This window comes from Myotis lucifugus, unplaced genomic scaffold (genome assembly GCF_000147115.1).
Source record: "Myotis lucifugus unplaced genomic scaffold, Myoluc2.0 scaffold_1, whole genome shotgun sequence".
NCBI lineage: Eukaryota > Metazoa > Chordata > Mammalia > Chiroptera > Vespertilionidae > Myotis > Myotis lucifugus.
In genome coordinates this window covers 2,725,543-2,747,197 of record NW_005871049.1, presented here as the reverse complement: position 1 = coordinate 2,747,197, position 21,655 = coordinate 2,725,543, and the positions used below count along the sequence as shown (strand labels likewise).

The 21,655-nt window shown below is 46.3% G+C and overlaps 1 protein-coding gene across 5 annotated transcripts in view; it reads left to right on the top strand.

Annotated features, from left to right (window-relative positions):
* Positions 1 to 21,655, top strand: part of COL23A1 (collagen type XXIII alpha 1 chain) — a 254,521-nt gene that overhangs the window by 6,285 nt on the left and 226,581 nt on the right. For all 5 annotated transcript variants that reach the window (XM_023754032.1, XM_023754023.1, XM_023754035.1 and 2 more), the window contains exon 2: positions 14,494 to 14,560. In XM_023754032.1, coding sequence (XP_023609800.1) covers positions 14,494 to 14,560 — 67 coding nt within the window. The remainder of the gene's footprint in view (positions 1 to 14,493; positions 14,561 to 21,655) is intronic.

Here is a 21,655-nt window from a genome sequence, read left to right as displayed (position 1 = left end):
GGTCTCCAACAGCCTCTGTGTCCCGGAGCCCCAATCCGCAGAGGTTGTTCAAGCCCGTAGTTCTTACTGCCCATAGGGACTTCTTTTCCCAGCTCTAGGATCCTGGGATGGGGGTTTGGTGTGGGGTTGGGACATCCTGCTCCTCTAAGAGGCCTCCGCAGAGACAATCTCCTTCCCAATTGAAAAAGCAGCACACGTAGGTGCCAGACCAGCCCGTTCCGTGTCTCTGCACCTCCTACCAGTCTTAGTGTGCTTTCTTCTTTACTTCTCTGGTTGTAGGACTTCCATTCAACCAGCTTCCAGTGGTTCTGGATGATGGTTGCTCTGTATTTTACTTGTAATTTTGATGTGGTTGTGGGAGGTGGCGAGTACAGGTGTTTACCAGGCCACCATCTTCAAATCCTACATATTGGCTTTGAAGATGCATGGCATTGCTCCTGAAGCTGGAGAACCTGAACTGAATGAATGTATACTGGCAGGCAGAGAAGGGTTTCAGTCCCACCATTTTATTTACTCTGTCATCTAACCTCTTCAATTTCCTAAGTCTCAACTTCCTCTTCCCAGTATGCTGGTCACGACGGCCTGGGTAGTGACAAGCAAAGAAGATAACATGGAAGAAAGTGTTGGTCAGTAAGTGTGCTTTTGATGATGAGTAACAATACCTGAGTGTGGTCCCTTAAGCAATACAATCATTGAATTAGTTTGCGTAACCAGAGAAGCCTGGAAGTCATTCAGGAGTTTGGGTTAGTTTAGTGACCTGACCACGATGGGTGCTGCAATTCTAAGCATGAGTCTTCACACAAGAGTAGCCAAGGTAGAAGGGAAGGAGGCAGGAAAAAGAGTCATCTTCTTGATAGGCTTTCTCTTGCATTTGAGTCATGGGGGAGATTCCCAGCGCCTCTTGGCAGACTTTCCTCATAGCCAGCAGACTTCCCTTATAGCCAGAGCCAGGGCCCATGATCACCATTATCCTGTCACTGGCAAGGGTGATGGAGTTGGCCAATCTTGATTCATCCCCTGAGGCTGGGCATGTTGTGGCTTTTCAAGGAAAGAAGACTGAGAATGGCTAGGTGTTCAGTGAATGCCATAAAGTGTTATTACTCCAGAGGAGGACAGAGCAGTATCCATTGACCTGCCACCATTTTCATAACCAAACCCCCTTCCACTGCAGTGTTTCCCAAGCTCCATGCTCTGGGAACACTCTTCAGCCAAACAATTTCTGTTCCCCTCAGGGTCCACTCTCCAGCTCTGCCTCCAGCCATAGTCAAAGGCAAGGTTGCTGTGCTTGGGATTCTCTCTGGCCCAATCTCATGCTCTGCAGTTTATGGTCTTTAACCCTTAAGCAGATGCTGTTCTGATCCCATAGTGACTAGCTAGAGTGGCCTCCACGCTGGGAATAGCACTCTAAGGCCCTGCTTTCCACCTTCCCCTACATCAGGCAGGGGGACAGTAATACTTATTCACCACACTGCAGCAAGTGGAAGAGGCTGCTCAGACTGGAGACAACTGGCCCAGTCACTCTGAGGACCAAGGGGATCCCGAAACCATGTATGGGGCCCTATACACATTAGGTGTGCACAGGCAGCTTTGCTCCCGCTCCTCTCTGCACCCCCATCAGCCATAGGCCCCTTGGCTTTCTCAGTGGCCATATCTCACCATGGCCTCCAAGTCCCCCGCCAGTGCATGTACAGTTAGGGTCATGGTCCCCAGAGCAGAATGTCCGTTTTACCCTCACTAGTATCATCTCATGAGAGTCAGCCTCTCCAGATGCCTTTGAGTCCTCGTTCCTTCAAATAGCAATGTGACAGAACCCTAACTCAGACTGGCTTAAATTAAAAGGGAATTTATTAGCTTGAGTAGCTGAGAAGTCCAGGGAAATGCTGCTCAGGCACAGCTAGAGGCACCTTGACTTTGTGTTTCTCTGTACTGGCTCCATATTTCTCAAGATGCCCTTACTCTCCCAGGAAGTGGCAGGGTAGCTGCCAGCAGCTAGAGTTTCTCTTTCCCAACAGCCCTGGTGGAAGCCCCGTGATTCACTCTGAGGTTCAATATGGATGACCTGTACTGGCCACTGAGGACAGGGGGGCAGCCTCTGATCTGCCAGGCTTGCGGGCGGGGTTCCTGTGTCACGTGTGAACCTTACTAGTGCTGAAAGGACTGGGAGTGGAGAATGGTCCTAGAGGACAACTTGGAGTGCTGTTATTAGAAGGAGGAGAGGACATGGGGCTGGTAGATGACCATCCAAGGAATAATGAGAGAGGGGCTTGGGCAACAAGTTGGAGCCACATTCTGGAGGAATTCCTACCTGATGTCTTAAAATCCAGGTAAAGGTTTTTTGATCTAATGAGACAGGCAGTAAGTTGTCAGTTTTTGTTCTGTAGATATATATGTATATACTAGTGGCCCGGTGCACGGATTCATGCCCACTGAAAAGAAAATAATTCCGGGGGTGGGGGGGCACCACCGCTGGTCACCATCTGCGGGACAATTGGTCAGGGTGGGGGTGGGGCACACCCCCCCACCCTGCTCCCTCAGTGCCTGGGAGCTGGGCAGCAACTCTGCCCCCCGCCACCACTGGTCACCCTCTGTGGGGTGATCGGGTCCCCACTCGAACCTGCCTTGGCCTGGTGCTGCCCGCTCACCTGCTCCACCATCCCACCACAGTCCCACTGTCTTGGGGCTCATTGGAGCCAGCAGTGCCTTCACTGATGCCCACTGCCAGCGCCTTGTTGCCAACACCCGCCATGTTTCGTGCTGCCCCCTGGTGGTCAGTACATGTCATAGCAAATGATCGAACTCCCGGTCGAACAACCGCCTGAGGGGACAATTTGCATATTAGGCTTTTATTATATAGGATTGATAAATTTGGGTTTATCTGAGGCAGTATTGAAATCTGTATTTCTCTCTGAATATAATGCACTTACAAAATGTGAACTTAATAAGTTACAGAATAACTTAAAAATTTTAAAACTTCCCCACAACAGCCTCATGAAATGTGGAAGACAGAGATTATTGTCCAGAGGGAAAAATGTGTCTGAGATGGAGGCAGTGACATGCTTGGGGCACACAGAGCCAGGCCTGGGCTCCCTTGGGTTTACAGGATGCCATAGAAGGGAGGAAACGGAAGGATGGGCATGTCCTCTCCACCCTCTGTTTGAGTTCAGTGTCCAGCCTACAGCAATGTGGACGTGCCCCATGTCAGGGCCACCTGGTCCCAGGTCCACCTTCCTCTGCCCACTTTCATCGGCTTCCTGGGAAGTGTTCTCATGAGGAAGGAGGCCCCACTCCTCTGGCCTGGTTGAGGAGTCTTTAGGGCACCCTGAGTCCAGGCATCTTGGAACAGAGAGATGCGAGTGCTTGGGGGTTGCCGCTGCCTTGCCTGAAGCTGTGTGTCATGGTGGCTTTGGGAGGCCTGAATTTGGAAGAGGAAACATTTTGGGCAAGGAATCAGAAGGCCACTGTCTTAGTCCATTCAGGCTGCTATAACTGGGTGGCAAGAAAACAACAAAACATTTATTTCTCGCAGTTGTTTGTTAAAAAACAAACATTTATTTCTCACAGTCCTGGAGGCAGATGCTGTGGTGAGAGTCTGCTTCCTAGTTCATAGAGGGCTGTCTTCTCATTGTGTCCCCACATGGCCGAAGGGGGTCCCTTTAATAAGGGCACTCATCCCAAACTCCCCACCTCCTAACACTATCACCTTGGGGATTAGGTTTCAATATAGGAATGTGTGGGGACACAATCATTCAGTCTTCCGCAGCGACCGGCTGCCTGCTTGCTGTGTGGCCCCGGACTGGCCGTGGGCCCCTCAGAACCTCAGTTCTCTACACGTGAGGTGAGAACACGGCTCAGGCTGTCAGGAGGAGTCGTGGTTCAGAGTAGAGAAGGGAGGCCAGATGGTCTCTCTAGGGCAGCAGAGGGTGGTGAGCTCTGAGCACTGGGACCCACTGTCTTTTCCTTCCAGGGACCCTGGTGATGATATAATCCTCCACTTTCAGAGAAGCCCTCTCCTTCAGCACATTTCTACAGGCTTCTCTCCTTTCTCTAATTCTAACCCCACCAGGAGGCATTGCTCAGTGCCGGTGAGAGAGTTCTTTCAAACCTGCTCTTTGCAGGGCAGGTGTAGACCCTTTTCTCTTTGCCCCTTGACACGCTCACCAGCTCTCCCAGCGCTGCTGCCCCTGAGACATGACCACCTCCTTTATTGAGGATGTTAGTTCCAGTGTTGGAAATGGCACGCCAACTCAGCAACCCTTCCCCATCCTCCTTAAAAAAAAAAAAAAAAAGAACCAAGATGTAATATTGATTTAACACAATTAGGTTATTGATAATCTCACCACTCTAAAACAAGGATTATTTAACTTTTGGCAGCATCCATTTCAATTCTTATCCATAGACAGAATTACACTTAGCTAATTATTACTGCAGATTATACACCATTTATCCCTTGCTTGTATATATTTCCACCTAACAACAACAAAATTGCTTCAGCCCTGGCCAGTGTTGTTCAGTGGTTATAGCATCAGCTGGTGCACCTTCGATTCCCGGTCAAGGGCATGTACCTGGACTGCAGTTTTGCTCCCCATCCCCCATCAGAGAGCGTGCGGGAGGCAACCAATTGATGTGAGATCTCACATCAATGTTTCTCTCTCTCTCTCTCTTCTCCCACCCTCCCTTTCACTCTCTCTGAAAAGCAATGGAGAAAAAATATCCTCTCATGAGGATTAACAAACCAAAACCAAAACCAAACAAAAACATTGTTGCGGGCCCGGACGATGTGACTCCACTCAGTTGGTTGAGCATCATCCCCATGCACCAGGAGGTTGCCGTTCAGTTCTGGGTAGGGCACATGCCTGGGTCGGGGGCGTGCAGCAGGCAGCCAATGGATACTTCTCTCTCTCTTTCCCTCTCCTTTTCTTTCTCTGGAATCAGTAAACAAAACATTGCTGCAGGTGCTGCACAATCTGTATGGTCATGTTTCATGACTGCAGAGGATCCCATCGATGGGATCTGCATCCTCTATCAACACAGCATCTAGGCCAGTGGTTCTCAACCTTCCTAATGCCGCGACCCTTTAATACAGTTCCTCATGTTGTGGTGACCCCCAACCATAAAATTATTTTCATTGCTACTTCATAACTGTAATTTTGCTACTGTTATGAATCATAATGTAAATATCTGATATACAGGATGTATTTTCATTGTTACAAATTTAACATAATTAAAGCATAGTGATTAATCACAAAAACAATATGTAATTATATATGTGTTTTCTGATGGTCTTAGGCGACTCCTGTGAAAGGGTTGTTTGACCCCCAAAGAGGCCACGACCCACAGGTTGAGAACCACTGATCTAGGCTACCTCCATGTTTCTGTTGGCATAGATAACGGGACAGCCAATGGTTTTGTGGGCAAAGTCTCTTCTGTTATTCTTTGGGACATAGAGTAACTGTCCATAGAGGAACATCTTCAGGGTTTTGTGTTTTTGTTTTGATTTTGGAACATCTAAGCTTGTCCGTGACATACATGTTTATCTTCTTGGCGTAGTCTGAAACTGTCACGCCATTGTGAAGTTATGCTTCAAGCTCTATGCTGAGCAAAGTAGATTCAGTCCATCTTTTGGTTGAAATTTTATTTCAGGTGGATTTGTTAAAGCCGAAAGCAATTGATAACCAATAAAGCCTTAAAATAAGATTTGGAAAAACTCTGAAGATGTCTCAGAATTAGGCTCCTTTGCTGGTTTGGTGCAGAACCCTTTCCTGAGCAGCATTTGGCAGTGCCGTGCACTGCGCTGGGTCCCCGCTGTGACTTCCAATTCTGTGAACAAATGTAACTCAGTTAGGGGACGTTCTCCGGAGGCCACACACAACCTCCAGCTCTCTCGGTTCGATTTTCTCCATGTGTAGGATAAGGATTAATCTTTAATTGTTGACATAGGCACTCAGAAGACATCCCTTCATCATATCCGGAAACATATTTTAGAGTAAGCACGAACCATTGGGAGAAAAAATAAGTTTGCAGATGTCGCTTTAAAGAAAGGCACGTCAGTGCACTCCTAGAGGATTAGAGGGGGGAACGGTGAGGTCCCTCCCTTGTGCCTGTCCTGGGCAAAAGGCTTCACATACATTTCCCTGTTACATAACAGCCCCAGCTCAGCCCCCCACCCCCGTGAGGTGGTCTTCCCTTCCCAGAGTGGGACAATGGCTGGTCCCAGGTGGCAGCATATGCCTGAATCTGGGTAACTTGACTCCTAGCCCCCCTCCCTTTCTACAGTTGCCCTGCCAGATGCCGCCCCCGCCCACTCCCCCCACGCCGCCCCCCAAAAGGGAAGCAATAGCAGCAGCTTCTTTCTGTCTGTGGACGTCTTCAGTAGGTGGCAGACCCGTAGGGTGGAGGGCAAGACTTTAGCTTTAAGCAGACCTGGGTTCACCTCTCATTCGTACCATTTCCCAGCTGTGTGACTTTGGGTAGATGGCTGGTTTTCCATACTTTAGTTTGCCCATCTGTTAAATGGGGATTATCATCCTTGCCCTAAGGTTTCTGTGGGGATTAAACACGTTGATATGTCCAAAGTGCTTCAGCACATACAAATCCTGAAAATGGCTGCTCTGATTAGAATGCTTTCTTTGAGTGAGCCCAGAAGGAATGTCTGTGTCTAATTGGAGAGGAAGCCCCGTGGTTACACGGCTGACCTTAAGATCCTTTTAGCACTGGGATTCTGCCAGCCTGTGAAGGCCATGCAGAAGTAAAAAAGGTGTGAACACATGTCCTGTCTCCAAGTCAATGACGGGGAAATGTGACTTGTTGAAGAAAAGCAAAGATCAAATCAGCTTCATAACCCCATTTTTTCTGTCTTTCATTTAAGCACAAGGAAGTTTTCCATTTAAATGGAAAAAATTTCACATTTACGACCGAGCTAAAAATCTAATTATTCTTGAAAATTAGTATATGGCTTTTTCATTGCGAAAGAGCTTCAAACACCTAGTAAATTCACTTTGATTAATAGGTTTGTCCATTTTTGTGATTACTCAATATGGTACAGACTTCCCCAAATGCTTGTGAGTAACCTGGTGAACCAGAGGCCTCACACACATCTGTTTCAGTTCACACTGGTAAATGAGAAAACTTTAATTTCTGATGTAGCCACAAAATTTGTGAGGGAAAAGTGCTTTCAAATGGGTAATGTCAACTTCTAAAACTGAATTCGCTTCCAACTTTGAATTGTGAAACAAATCATAAAGCAATTAGAATGTGTTCTTGTGTTTTAGAAGACAGTTTACATAAAATATACTCAACTTTGGGCCTCCGAAGAGGATCATCACATAGAAAAAGCAAAGTCTGTCCATTTATTTAACTTCGCCATTTTGTGTGATGTATGGGCTGTTATCATCTACAGCATCTTGTTTCCAGACCCAGGTGGCGGTGCAAATGAAGGATAAGTTCACATGGCAATGGGACTACAGTGTGTGTGTTAGGGTGTATACGTGTGAGATCAAGTGTGCATACATGTCAGCATGCATGTGCACACACCCAAGGGAGTACATTGTGTGTGCACACGTGTGAGTGCATCTGTGTGAGAGTGTGCACACATGTGCGTGCATTGTGTGAGTGCACACATGTGCACATATGTGCATGAGTGTGTCTATGAATATGAATTGTGGGGGGGAGTTATGGGGCATGTAAGTGTGTGCTTGTGCACACGCAGGAACCATTGAAGGAAGCAGGGACGGGGAGACCTGACCTCATCGCCTCACCACAGAACTTGTCCCTGCCAAGTCCTCCTAAAAGCCTCCCCAACTGGGCCCGCACAGCTCATGCTGTGGGCTCTGGAGTTAGAAGACTTGGGTTTGAGTCTGGACCTGCCTCCAATAACTTGGCTTTTCCAAGCCTCCACTTCCTCATCTGCAAAAAGGGTGCTGCACTTCATTTCTCTGAGAATGACGTGATGCACTCTTCCCGGGAGGAGCTGCCAGTTTCCTTCTTGCCTGCTCCGCGCTTTGCTAATCCTAGCAATCTGATGGCTGCCAGGACTATGCGCATTCAGTGCTCGGGGTCTTCCCCAGGCACAGTTCCTCCTCCTCCTTCCCACGCCTGTAAGGAGGCTCCCCCTTTATAGGCTTGGCCTTGAATGAGCTGAGCGGGAAAGAGATGCCTCACCACTCAGTCTGCAGGACCTGCTGATGGGCTTTCTTTTAGTCCTTTATTTCGGTCCCATTCGTGGGGCCCTTCTTGAAATAGTTACTTGTTTGACTGTCTGAGTCCTGCCACTCCATGTCCCAGGCAGGTCATATTCTCAAGTTGGTGTCCCTCCCCTTGCTCATCAAGCCTCAATGCCTCCCAGGCCAGTAAGGCGAAATCTCCTCACTCAGCCCAGCATCCCAGTCCTCCAGGTCCTCTCCACCTCCTCTCACTTTATTCCCCTTGGGGCAGGCGGGGAATCTGAAGTGGGTAAGTGAAGGTGGGTAGGGTGTCTGGGAGACCCCACCTCAATCAGTTTGCTAGGGCTGCCTTAACGAAGTACCATAGTCTGAATGGCTTAAACAACACAAATTTCTTTCCTCACAGTTCTGGAGGCTAGAAGGCTGAGATGAAGGTGTCAGCAGAGTTAGTTTTTCCTGAGGTCTCTCTTTTTGGCTGGCAGGTGGCTGTCTTCTCCCTGTGTCTACTCATTGCCTTTCCTCTGTGCATGTCAGACTCCTAATTTCCTCTTCTTATAAGGATACCAGTCACATTGGATATCAATAATTACCTCATTTTATTTAATTACCACCTTAAAGACCCTATCTTCAAATACAGTCACATTCTTAAGGACTGGGGTTAGGACTCTAACATGTGAATTTAGGGGGGACATGATTCAGCCCCTAACACCATCTAATCAGACTTGACACATGAGGGGAAACCCCAGTCACTGTGGACAGGACTGAGAGAGCAGTGTCAGTGGGAAGCAGGTGGAACTCAGTGTTGGGATTTATTATTATTTTTTAAAATATATTGATTTCAAAGAGGAAGGGAGAGAGAGTGAAACATCAATGATGAGAATCATTGATCAGCTGCCTCTTGCACACCCTCCACTGGTGATCAACCTGGGCATATGCCCTGACCTGGAATTGAACTGTGACCTCCTGGTTCATAGGTTGATGCTCAACCACTGAGTCATGCCGGCCAGGCTCAGTGTTGGGATTTAAACAGGCTAGACATGGCGGCTGGGCCTCTGGAGAAGACTGGCCATGGTGTGGAGAAGGCTCGGAAGCCATATACTGGAGCAGCCTGAGGCCTCTCCTCAATGGGTCAAAAGCCATGATGGAAACCATCCATTTCTATGGTGGGATTTCCTTGTCAGAGCAGGGTGGAAAATCTCCGAAGGCAGGTTCGATGGGAAGTGAAGTGTGTTTGTAAAATAATGAGTGGGAACACAAATTAAGGATTTCTGAAGAATTGCATTTTGTTTGCAGACCAACCCTTTCAAAACACACTAAGGTACTGAGGGACTGAGCAGGGACCATTGGGGAAATGTTTGCCAATGTGGTTTGGAACAGAGTGACTCTGTGTGCCAGTGGGAGTCCCCGATTAAGCCCACATTCCTTAGAGAAAAGTGTCTGAGCTCCTGCCAAATGCGTGGGCAGGGCTAGATGCTCTTACCCACCTGACTGTAGCAAGGTTTACCTGGCACTGAGGCGAAACCTGAAGCTTATAGTGTGGTGAGCCCAGGACACCAGCTCCACAACCCCGGCCAAGCCTGTGGGAGCCGTGACTGGGGGTTTTTGTTATTTGGCTTTCTTAGGTATATTTGGCATACAATTAATTCACATATTTAAAATGTACAATTAGATATGTCTTGACATGTACACACCTGTGAGACCATCTCCACAATCAAGGTAGTGAACACATTCATCACCCTTAAAAGTTTCTTCCTGCCTCCTTGAATTCTCTCCCTTCCGTCCCTCCCCACCTGCCACCGGATGGTACTGATTTCTGTCACAATTGCTTAGTTTCCATTTTGTAGAATTTTTATATGAATGGAATCATGCATTCTTTTTTGGGGGGAGAGAGGTCTGATTTCCTTCACTCAATATAATTATTGAAATTTTGTTTGACACTTTTGCATATATCATTAGTTCATTCTTTTTATTATCAGTATTATTATGAAGATATTCCACAATTTGTTTTTCCATTCACCTGTTAACGAATACTTGAGTTGTTTCCACTTTTTGGCTGTTATAAACAAAGCTGCTATGAACATTCATGTACAAGTCTTCATATGGAATATGCTTTAATTTCTCTTGGGTATAAATACCTTGGAATGGAATGATTGGTCATCTGATAGGCATATGATTAACTTTATAAGAACCTGCAAAACTGTTGTTCAAAGCCATTGTATCATTTTACATTCCCACCAGCAATGTATGAGAGTTCATTTGCCCATATGTCTTTTTTCTCTGCCTGCTTTTATCACTGGTTTTAGGCAGTTTAATTTATGATATGCCTTGGGGTAGTTTTCTTCATGTTTTTGTGCTTGAGTTTCATTGAGATTCTTGGATCTGTGAGTTTATAGTTTTCAAGTTTTGAAAATTATTTTGGCCATTACTACTTTAAATATTATTTTTCTGTTCTTTGGGGACTGTAATCACCTGTATATTAGGGCACTTGAAATCCCAAGTTCACTGATGTTATTCTTTCTTTAAAAAAATTATTTTTTAAATTGATTTCAGAGAGGAAGGGAGAGGGAGAGATAGAAACATCAATGATGAAAGAGAATCATTGATTGGCTGCCTCCTGCATGCCCCACACTGGGGATTGAGCCCACAACCCTGGCATATGTCCTTGACTGGAACTGAACCCAGGACCTTTCAGTCCACAGGCTGACGCTCTATCCACTGAGCCAAGCTAGGGCTTATTCTTTCTTCTTGAAAAAAATTATTTCCCTGTGTGTTCATTTTAGATAGTTTCTATTGCTAACTTCCAGTTCACTAATCTTTTCTTCTGCAATGTCTAATCTCCCATTAATGCCCTATACCTTGTTGTTGTTTTTTGCATCTCAGCCATAATAGTTTTCATCTCTAGAATTTCAGTTGAGGCCATTTAATATTTTTGATGCCTCTACTTAACTTTCTGAACATCTGCAGTGCAGTTACAACCATTGTTTTAAGGTCTGTGTTGCACATTAGCAGCGTTGATGCTGGAATTGGATCTTCCTGAGGAATCAGAGTCATCTGTCCATCATTCAAAAATTGTCCTCAATAGGGAGATTTCAGGGCTTCATTTAGGCTCTTCTTCTACTTCCAAGATTTTATTTATTTTATTTTATTTTATTATTTTTACTATTTTTACTGAGAAGATGGTATTACAACTACAGAAAGAACTTCTAAAGAAGTAATTACCATAATTCCAACACCAAAGCGAGTGGTATTTGCTAGTTGCTGCCACACCAAGCCTGAATTTTTACACTGATGTAGACATTTTATTTATTGTACCATAAACATTGTTCCTTGTTGCTACATAGTCTTCATAACGCTATTTCATGAAGATATGACAGTTTCATCAAGGGACACACAGTCCCTCCCACTGTTTTGAGGCACAACTTCCTCATGAATATCTTTTTTTTTTTCTTCTGTTGACTTATTTCCTTAGGGGTATATTCCCTAAAGTAGTAATTTTCTGTCAAAGGATCGGAATGTCTTTGTGGCTTTATTTGGAGCATTTTACAGAAATAAATCATTACATCTTTTTTTGTATGTTAATTCATATTTCATCAAAATGTAACCATTTGACGATGTGATAGAAAATCTGGTGAAATGTTCCAGACTAGCACTCCAACAGCTCATTAATAAATTTATCATCTGACCATGTAATGCTATTTTAAAAATCATGATTTTCCCTGATTAATTTTCCCTCTGCTCTTGCCATTCTTCCCTCAAAACTTCAAGTCCCCCTCCTCTTCCTTCGCCTCCACACTCTGGAGGGAATGCTCCCCAAGTCTTCTTCGTCTTTTCTCAGAAACTCATCCTTTGTTTACTTTTGGAGCCAGGACTTGTTTGCATATGTAAAACCAGGACCATATTGTTTGCAGATGCAAGGGGTACTACCAGATAACTGATATAAAAAGTCGAAGCTTGTAAGTCATTTCTTACAAACCTGGACACAAAAGAATATTTTCTTAAAATTAAAAAAAAAAGCACATGGAAATAAAGATTGTGGGATTGGGTTTCTAATTCAAACATTTCCCTCTGTGTTCTTAGTAGGGACCGTTACAAATGCAAAGAAAGTTAGGGGCCTGGAAGGCGGGGAGGGTAGAGGATTAGGAGAGAAAACTTTGCCGATTCACCATCTGATCCAGAAAGATGAATGCATAAAAGGAGTTAGAATACATGACAGAACAAAAATTCAATCCCAGTAATTTATGATCCCTCTGGTAGCATTAACAGAAAGGTATTTTTTTTACCCTTTCATCAATAGTTTCCTGGTCAGCTTTTTATTTTAACATAAGAGTAGCTTAAAAGTAATTGTGTTTCCTATCAGTATTTGATAGAACCGCCCCCCCCCCACCCCTTTAGGGCAGAGGCCCAGATCAGATAGCAATTGTTAAAAGCTACATGTTTTGTTTTGTTTTTTAGCATTAAATGCTTTTGTTTAAGAAAGGGGGGAGGGGGTTAGTGTGACTTCTAGTCTAACCAGCAATGATAAAACAGATGAGAGCTCCACTAACAAATTGGCTTAAACTAGAAGGCTGGATTCTTTTTCCAGGTAAATTTTGAAATCGATAATAGCATCTGCAGATACAGTGGGGAGAAGGTGAGTTCTGAGGTGCCACCCTTGTCCACATGCCCAGGCAGCTTCTGAGGCCCCACGTGGCTGCGGTGCTCCAGGGACCCGCGCACCAGGCCAGGGCTGGGTGGTGTTTGCTGCTGCCGAGTGGGAGCCCCAGAGAAGCTTTGGTGGGTTGGAGTGGGAGGCATTCTGGGGGATGGGGGCTGCTCGCAGGTCGCTCCAGCATAGAGCAGGAGTGCATGGCAGGTGGGGAACCGAATTGGGGCTGAGAGCCTGGTGTCCAGACCTGACCATGTTAAGATTTTGGAGGCCTTGTGGGCCAGAGGTGCGGTGAGGACGGGGAGGTTGGATGCATTTAAAGGCAGCACTGCTTTCACACCCCTCCACCAAGGCGTCATGACCACACATCCGCATGCTCCCCCAAAACTTGGCCTTAATTCTATCTGTTGTCTGTTGCCCATCTGGAAAATGAGGGTGACTGGAGGCAGGGATAGAGGCTTTGCAGGCAGCTGGAGCTAACCTGGTTATGTTTTGTGTTTTTGTGTTTTTTTTGTCTCCGGGTCTTGGTGCTGGGCTGCTCCAGCCAGAGACAATACAGGACTTGGCTGGAGTCCCGTCTTCTGTGAAACTTTCAGGCTTGGCCTCAAGGGCTCAAGACCAGGGTGCCCTTTTCACATCTGACAAGCAGTGCTTTAAAAATTACATTTTCATGTTTGAAACTCAAGTACTCCTTCTGCCTGTCATAGTGCATTTTTTCCACTAAGGTTAACACATTTGGGATTTGCTTTGTTTTGCTTTTAGAGAGGCTTATTGGTTTTGTTTTGTTTTGTTTTTTTCTAGAGAAAAGTTAATACTTTGCATATTCTTGTCAGGACTCAAGCCTAGGCTAGTTTGGGGGTTATGGGCCAATTGCTTCACTTTCCTAAATCTAGACTTGGGATTTGGGACTAATTTTTCATCTTGTTTTGTTGTTGTTGTTGTTCTGTTTTTTGTTTTGTTTTGTGTTTTTTTGTGTGCCTTGTGTCCCCTCAGTGAGGCAGGAACAATAATTCGGGCCACAGAGGTTACTCCTAGTGTCAAATCGGGCAGTGATGGTGCCAAGCTGTACTGTGAGCTATCATAATAGTAAAGCTGTGACTTCTGACTTGATTTCTGTGGTAATTCTTTTCCCTTCGCCTATCGAGCACAGGGCTGGGCATCCGCAGAGATCTTTGTTGAGTTGTACAGAACCAAATTTTCTAGGGCAAGCATCCCCACAGGTAAGAAGAAAGAAAAAATGCCATCCTGGTGGATTGGGCCTGGGCAGCGGGTCTGAGCTCGGTGGGATGGGAGGGGCTGCAGCTGGGGGCCTGGGGGCTTCCAGGGCAGACGGTGTGATCCAAGTACTGAAAGCTGCTGCCAGGGCCCTGCCCAGCCTCCCACTTTCACTCGGACTGCACGGTCATTTTGGCTTTCCTTGATTTGTGTTTGAAAATGTTATAACAAAGCAGAAATGTGCCGCCTTCTTTTCAGGGACTCCCGAGTAATTGCTCGATGTTTATTTTTGTTTCTTCTCTCATTCCAAAACTGTCTGTAGAATTTAATGACCTATTAAAAATGTTCTCAAAAATACCCCCATCACTGTCGATCTAGTTTTTGTTCTGTTTTTTTGATACATTGGTTTTTGCTGATTTTTCTACTCTGTTCTCAAGCTCATCCTCATTCTCCTCCCTTCCCTTCTTGTTTCAGAAGTTGGAGGGACTAGTCAAGCTCCGGACTGTTCGGGAAGCGCCATCGGAATGCGTCTGCCCTCCGGGTAAGTGGACATTTGATCCTTGCTGGCTCCTGACTTCTGTAGGCCTGGCTTCTCTCTGTCTGCTCAAAATTGCCGAGGACATGGTCAAGATGATTGCCTTGGGTCTCAGGCTGTATGTTGTACCTTGTGGCCCATCATGGGCCTTTCTTCCTACCTCTTCCCTGGCAGGCATGTCGTTAGTCAAAGATCACAGCATGATTCACTGTTTCGGTTTGACGGCAATGGTGGTATTGGCGGGGGAGCTGAGAACCATTAGAGATGACTTCTAATAAAGGCTTAGATGCTGGGACAGCACCAGCCATTCCATTCTGAAGATGGAAAAACAGGCACGAACCAGCCACAGGGTATTATCATTGTGACCTTATCTCTATTTCAAACCTTGGGGGGTCTGGGGGGAGGGTTGTGATAAATAATCTGGCCAAATAGTTTTGTGTGTTTTTGTTGGTTTTTTTTTTTTGGTTTTCATTTCTTTTGGTGGAGGTAGATGAAGGAAGCAGGAAACATGGTCTGAATTATTCAAATAATCATATCTCTCTTGGGTTTTGGTGGTGTAGACTAGTATGGCTGTGAATAGAACTGGGATTTGTTGATTCCTAACTCCTGTGGCTCAAATCCTGATTCATATCAGGTCTTCCTGGTTGTCCTCATGGGAGCTTTGCACAGACAATGATTGAGAATGTAGGTGTGTAGTTGCAGCCCTGGCATTTTTAGGGTTAGCATTAACCTCTCGCAGGATGGTGTGTAAAGCAGTGAATGAGCAGAAAGTCATAATACTTCCCAGGCTTCTCTCCATGTTGGACAAGGTGACAAAACATAGATCATAGCCGCTGAGCCAGTGGCCCTTAACTTTATTGTCACACCTTCCATTAGCCAAGTTGCATGGCATTTCCCAACCGCCTTCACTGGTCCAGAAACGAAGCTCACTGATAGTCAACATCTCAAGGTTGGGAGATGCCCAGGATGTCTGCAAGGGTGGACCTCCTGGTGGGAAAACTCAGTCTCTGGGGGCCCAGCAGGAGAGGACCTGATGGTCCAGCTTGAGCTAGCTTTTAGTAGTAGGACCTCCCCAAGGTTTTGATAGGAGGAAAAGGATATGACAGGTAATGACATCACTATTTGTTCAGTAAGTCAGAAGCTGTGTTTCAATGGGGTAAAAAATCCAGACCCACAAATAATTTTTGGATGATCTGCAAAATATATAAAATAGGAATGATTCCCCCGCTTTTTCTGAGTGTTGTGGATGTTTTTTAAACTGGGAGGCACAATGCATTCATAAGATATGAAATCAGTTCCGTGGGTTACAGCAGTGTTTTGAAATTTTGAACTAGCATAGACTTGAATAAAAACTATTGGAGTGAAGTTTCTGTTTCAGCTATTTCTATTTGTAGGCATGACCTGGATGGTGAAGTGAACTGGGTTTCATGCTGTGGGCTGCTGACAGGAAGCTTGAAAGTCCCAAATACATATGACAGAGGGACTGGGAGGAGGAGGCAGGGATGGGGCACGGAGCTCCCGACTAAACCCAAGCCAGGTCCAAACCTTGGTCTTCCACTTATTAACTATAGGGTCTTCACCAAAAAATGATGACAATATTAGAGTGGCCTTTTGAAGTCATAGAGAAAATACAGGTCAAAGCCCATGACCCAGAGGCAGTCCTGTGTCCTGTCTTTCCTTGGGGGACCCAAAAGGGTCTCAGGGAAAACTATGGAGGCTGAAAGGCTGGTCAAAGCCTCCAGTTCCCACTGACAAGAGGACAGTGACCTTCCCTGCTCTCTGAGAAGGGCCCTGCTGGCAGCCCTGTGCTGATGTTGTCGAGGGCTCGTGGCTGCCATCAAGCCATTCTGGCAGCTGTGGTCAGTGTGGCCAGGCCCCCGTGCACACTCATGCCCATGCCTGCTATACTTTCTCTCCTGTCACTCTGAGCTGGAGGACTCACTTGAGCCCTTTGGACCAGAGCCCTACATTGATGCAAAACCCCGGAGGCTGGCACATTCTCCAACAGAGGCCTTTTCTCCAACACCAGAAGCCTTAGCTCATTCCCTTTCTCTCTGGCTCTGATCTGCCCTGCAGACTTCTGGAGTCCAGACACACAGACCACCCTCCATAGCTTGGGTCCCATCTGATTTTAGATACCCCACAGATCCCCCTGGCCTGGCTCCTTCCCACGCCTGGAGGACAGTGTAATCTTTTGTCAGATCCTAGGATGCAGCAGACTGATAATCGAGGCCAGAGAAGGGGGCGGCTCTTCTGTGTGTGCTGCCCATTGTGAAGCGACACTCTGGGGGAGCCATGAGGCTGAGAGGAGGGGCAGGTTGTTCCTCCTGCCTGAGTCAGTGGAGGGGGACTGGCAGGGCTGGGCCCTGAAGTAGTCCTGTGACCTTGAACAAGTGAGAGGCCCTCAAGCCTTGCACCCCTCATCTATAAAATGGTGTAGTGGGCTGAATTGTGTTCCCCTAAAACAGTGATGGCAAACCTTTTGAGCTCGGCGTGTCAGCATTTTGAAAAACCCTAACTTAACTCTGGTGCCGTGTCACATATAGAAATTTTTTGATATTTGCAACCATAGTAAAACAAAGACTTATATTTTTGATATTTATTTTATATATTTAAATGCCATTTAACAAAGAAAAATCAACCCAAAAAATGAGTTCGCGTGTTACCTCTGACACACATGTCATAGGTTCGCCATCACTGCCCTAAAAGATATGTCCCAGTCCTAACCCCCATACTTATAAATGTGACCTTATTTCAGGGTGGGAATCTTTTTTCTGCCAAGGGCCATTTAGATATGTATAACCTCATTTGCAGGCCATACAAAAGTATCAAGTTAAAAATTAGCCTGCTATATTTGGTCAACATTTAATTAACTCACCCCTAAAGCCTTGGCAGGGCCAGAACAAATGATTTCGAGGACCTTATACTCTCCCCACCTCTGCCTTATTTGGAAATAGGGTCTTTGCAGATATAATTAAGTCAAAGATATCAAGATGAGATCATCCAGGATTTAGGGTGGCCTTAAATCCAGTGACGATTGTCCTTGTAAGATACGGGAGGGAGAGATTTGGGACACAGAGACACAGAGGGGAAGGCCATGGGAGGGTGGAGGCAAGATCAGACAAGCCAGGACCGTGGAAGGTGATCGCAGCCACTAGAAGCTGGAGGGGTGCGGGAGGGAGTCTTCCCTCAGAGCCTCCAGAAGGAATCCATCCTGCCAACACATCGATTTTGGGTTTCTAAGTTTCCATCATCTTAAACCACCCAGTTTGTGGTAATTTGTTGCAGCAGCCTTAGGAAATTAAAACAAATGGCAATAATAATCGTCCTGAGGACCTTACAAGGTTTCTGAGAGGATTGAAATGGGAGGGACGGAGGAGCTTCCTGCACCACCGAGTGCGGATCAGGTGTGAGCATGAATGAGGTGCGAGTGTGGATCAGGTGTGAGCATGAATGAGGTGTGAGTGTGGATCAGGTGTGCGGCTGCTCCCCGGGAGGCCCCCGGGGCTGCCTGTTCTCACAGCTGCCCCTAAACTCTTCTCTGCCTTCCACAGACACTCCCAGGCTTTAGACCGGCGGTTCTCAACCTGTGGGTCGCGACCCCATAGGCGGTTGAACGACCCTTTCACAGGGGTCGCCTAAGACCATACTGCATATCAGATATTTACATTACGATTCATAACAGTAGCAACATTACAGTTATGAGTAGCAACGAAAATAATTTTATGGTTGGATCACAACATGAGGTACTGTATTTAAAGGGCCAGAAGGTTGAGAACCACTGCTTTAGACCAGGGGTCCTCAAACTACGGCCCGCGGGCCACATGCAAATACAAATATTGTATTTGTTCCCGTTTTGTTTTTTTACTTCAAAATAAAATAAGATATGTGCAGTGTGCATAGGAATTTGTTTATAGTTTTTTTTTAAACTATAGTCCGGCCCTCCAACGGCCTGAGGGACGGTGAACTGGCCCCCTGTTTAAAAAGTTTGAGGACCCCTGCTTTAGACAGTGTTCTGAGCCCTGTCCCTTAGGTATTCCAACACCTTCTTATGTTCCCTGTGTATTTAAATGCTTAAAAATGTTTGAAGTTTTAAAATATTTAACTTTCAGTAGGAAATAATATATGATGTGATAAAAAAAATAACAAGTACTACCAAAGATTACATGTGAAAAATACCCCCCGCTCCCCATCCTCCTGCTCCCCTCCCCAGGGGCTGTTACCAGGTAGCTGAAGTCTTCCAGAGCTGCACTGGCTGATGGGACTTTGTGAGATGATAGAAATGCACACCATCCAGTCGTCCAGTTGGCGGCCCCACTAGCTGCTCATGGTTATCAAGCCCTTGAAACTGACAAACTGAATTTTTATTTAATTTTAATTAATTTTAGTTTAAATGGCCATGTGTGGCTAGTGGCTATGGTACAGACAGCCTGATTTTTGAGATAGTTTATGGACATTTCAGCCAGTAGCTCCCTTCCTGTTTTTAAACAAATGGTATCAGAGGTTATGGTCCCTGTGTTGCTTTCTTCAGTTTGCAATTTCTCTTTGAGATGGTCTGACTCAGTCCAATACCGGAGGGCAGGTACTGCCTTGTTGGGTTAAATGATGGAATCCTGTCTGGTTGTTGGGCTGTCCTCTGAGGAATGTGACCAGACCCCACAGGGACACTGGATTGTTTCTTGTCCTATGTTCTTAAAGACCGTCCTCTGGGGAAGTTTTGGAGGGAAGGAGGGCTGCTGCTCGCTCTGTCCTCTGCTTCCCCGTGCTTCGTCCTGAAGCCCATCACAAGCCAGGCATGCTGCAGGGCTGGGCGACTTTGGGCTGGAGGACGGGAGCCCATCGTGTGTTGGGGGAGGTGGCCCTTAGAGCAATAATCCTGAAAACTTGCAGGAGGGGTTGGGGGGTGGGGGTGGCCCTGAAGCCTGATCTGTGGGAGACTCCAGCAACACCCCGCCTCGCTGTGCTCTGAAGTTCCAGAGGACGGCTCAGGGCTGGCACCTCAGAGCCTAAATCCACGTGAACAGCTGCCATGTGTCCCATCCTGCACGTCCTGGAGATGTGGGCCACTCTGGTGTGAAAGGTGGTTGCATTAACTATCTCTTTTAGTTAGAAACCTCGGAACACTAACTAATGTTCTGACCATGCTACATTAATAAATCAAAAGAGGGGAAATTATTAACTCGTGTAACTGGAAATGAAAAGGACAGAGGCAGAGCCGGAATCAGGTGTGTCAGGCTCAGGGCCTCTCTCTCCATCTCTAAGCTCTTCTCTGTGTCCTTTTCAGACAGTCTCTCCTGGGGGCCTGAAGGTGGCCCCAAACAGCTCCATGGGTAGATCACTCCTTCTCAGCAACCCCAATAGACAGAGCGCTCTGCTTCCCAAAAGTCCCAGCAGCAGGGAATGGAGAAGTGTTATGGGCTGAAATGTGTCCTCAAAATTCACATGTTGAATTCCTAACCCCCAGTACCTCAGAAAGTGGCTATATTTGGAAATATAGTCTTTAAAGAGGTAATTGAGTTAGAATGAGGTCATTAAAGTAGGCCCCAATCCCATATGACTGGTGTCCTCATAAGAAGGGGAGATTAGGACACATATATGCACAGAGGAAGACCAGCCAAGGGGAGAGGCCTCAGAAGGAACCCCCCCTGCCAACACCTTGATCTTGGACTTCCGGTCTCCAGAACTATGAAAAAATAAAGTTCTCTTGTTGAAGCCACCCAGACTGTTATGGTGCTTTGTTCTGGCAGCCCTAGCAAAGTAACTCAGGGGGCTATTGTGGAACGGGTACAGGGTGTCTGTTTGGAAAGAAGGGAAAGTGCTGGAAATGTTGTGTAGTGGTAATAGTTGTACACATTAAGAATGTACTCAATGCCATGGAATTGTGTACTTTTCAAAAGTTCAAATGGTAAAAATACATAATTTCGTATGTATTTTACCACAATTAAATAAAACATCCCAGAATTGACCCGGACTTTCTTGGTTTGGGGCAGGTGCCTATCCCTGAACTAATTACTGTGCCTGGAGCATGGATGCACTGATCAGCTAGGTCTAGGTCATGTGACCTTTCTTGGATAGTGGTTGGTGTTGATGCTGCCAGAATGTGGACTGAGAATTGGGGCGGCGGGGGGGTTACCCTAAGAATTTTAGTGTGCTCTTCCCAGAAGAGAAAATGATACAGCTGGGTAGACACAGATGGGAGGTGACCACTTCAGTCCTGCTTCAGGGACAGTTGGCTAGCCATGGAACCACACAAGTCTTCTCTTGCTATTGAACTTGTCCAACAGGCAGCATGGCCCAGTGGGAAAGCGCTTGGACTCTCAACCCAGACTGCCTGGTTCAAATTCTCTGTCACGACCTCCATGACCTCGGACGAGTAATTTATCCTCTGTGTGCCTCAGTGTTTCATCTGTGAAATGGGGTTTCTGATCGCATCTACCTTAAAGGACTGTTGCAAGGATTGAATGAGTAAATACATGTAGAGGGTTCAGAACAGGGCCTGGCACTGCTTCTGGAGAGTCAGTTGTGGTCACTCTTAAGCCAGATCCATTGCCCCCAGGCCAGTGCTGACCCACCTTGTGCGGCCTGTTACCTTCTTCATTTTCGTTGACGTCAGTCAAGGCTGTCAGAGAGGTAGGGAGAGGAAATTCAGAGTTGGCGTTTGGCTGGGACTATTCTGGGGGCAAAGAACAAAGGCTTGGCAGCTTTATTGGAATGTCCTCTGGGACGTGGGTGAGAAAAGGCTGGTGACAGAGCACTGGAGTGAGAGAACCAGAAAGAAAAGAGACCGTGTGGCCTGGGGACTCCGGTCAGGCCCTCATGGCCTCCAGAGGCCACGTGCAAAGCCCAGGGCGGCTGCCCCTTCACACAACTCACTGTTTCTAACCGGGCTCGACCTGCCTTGGAAATATTCAGAACTTTTCATCACTGTGGTAATACCCTTCAATTCCTTGTTGTGCCTTTTTTGTATCCTTATATAATAGACCAGCGACATTGCATATGGTTTCCACATGAAGTGCACTGTGCTTGCAGTGCAGGGTGACCTTCCAGAAATTAATAGACAGATTAATCAGAGTTAGAATTTCACTGCTCTGCAAAGTGCTT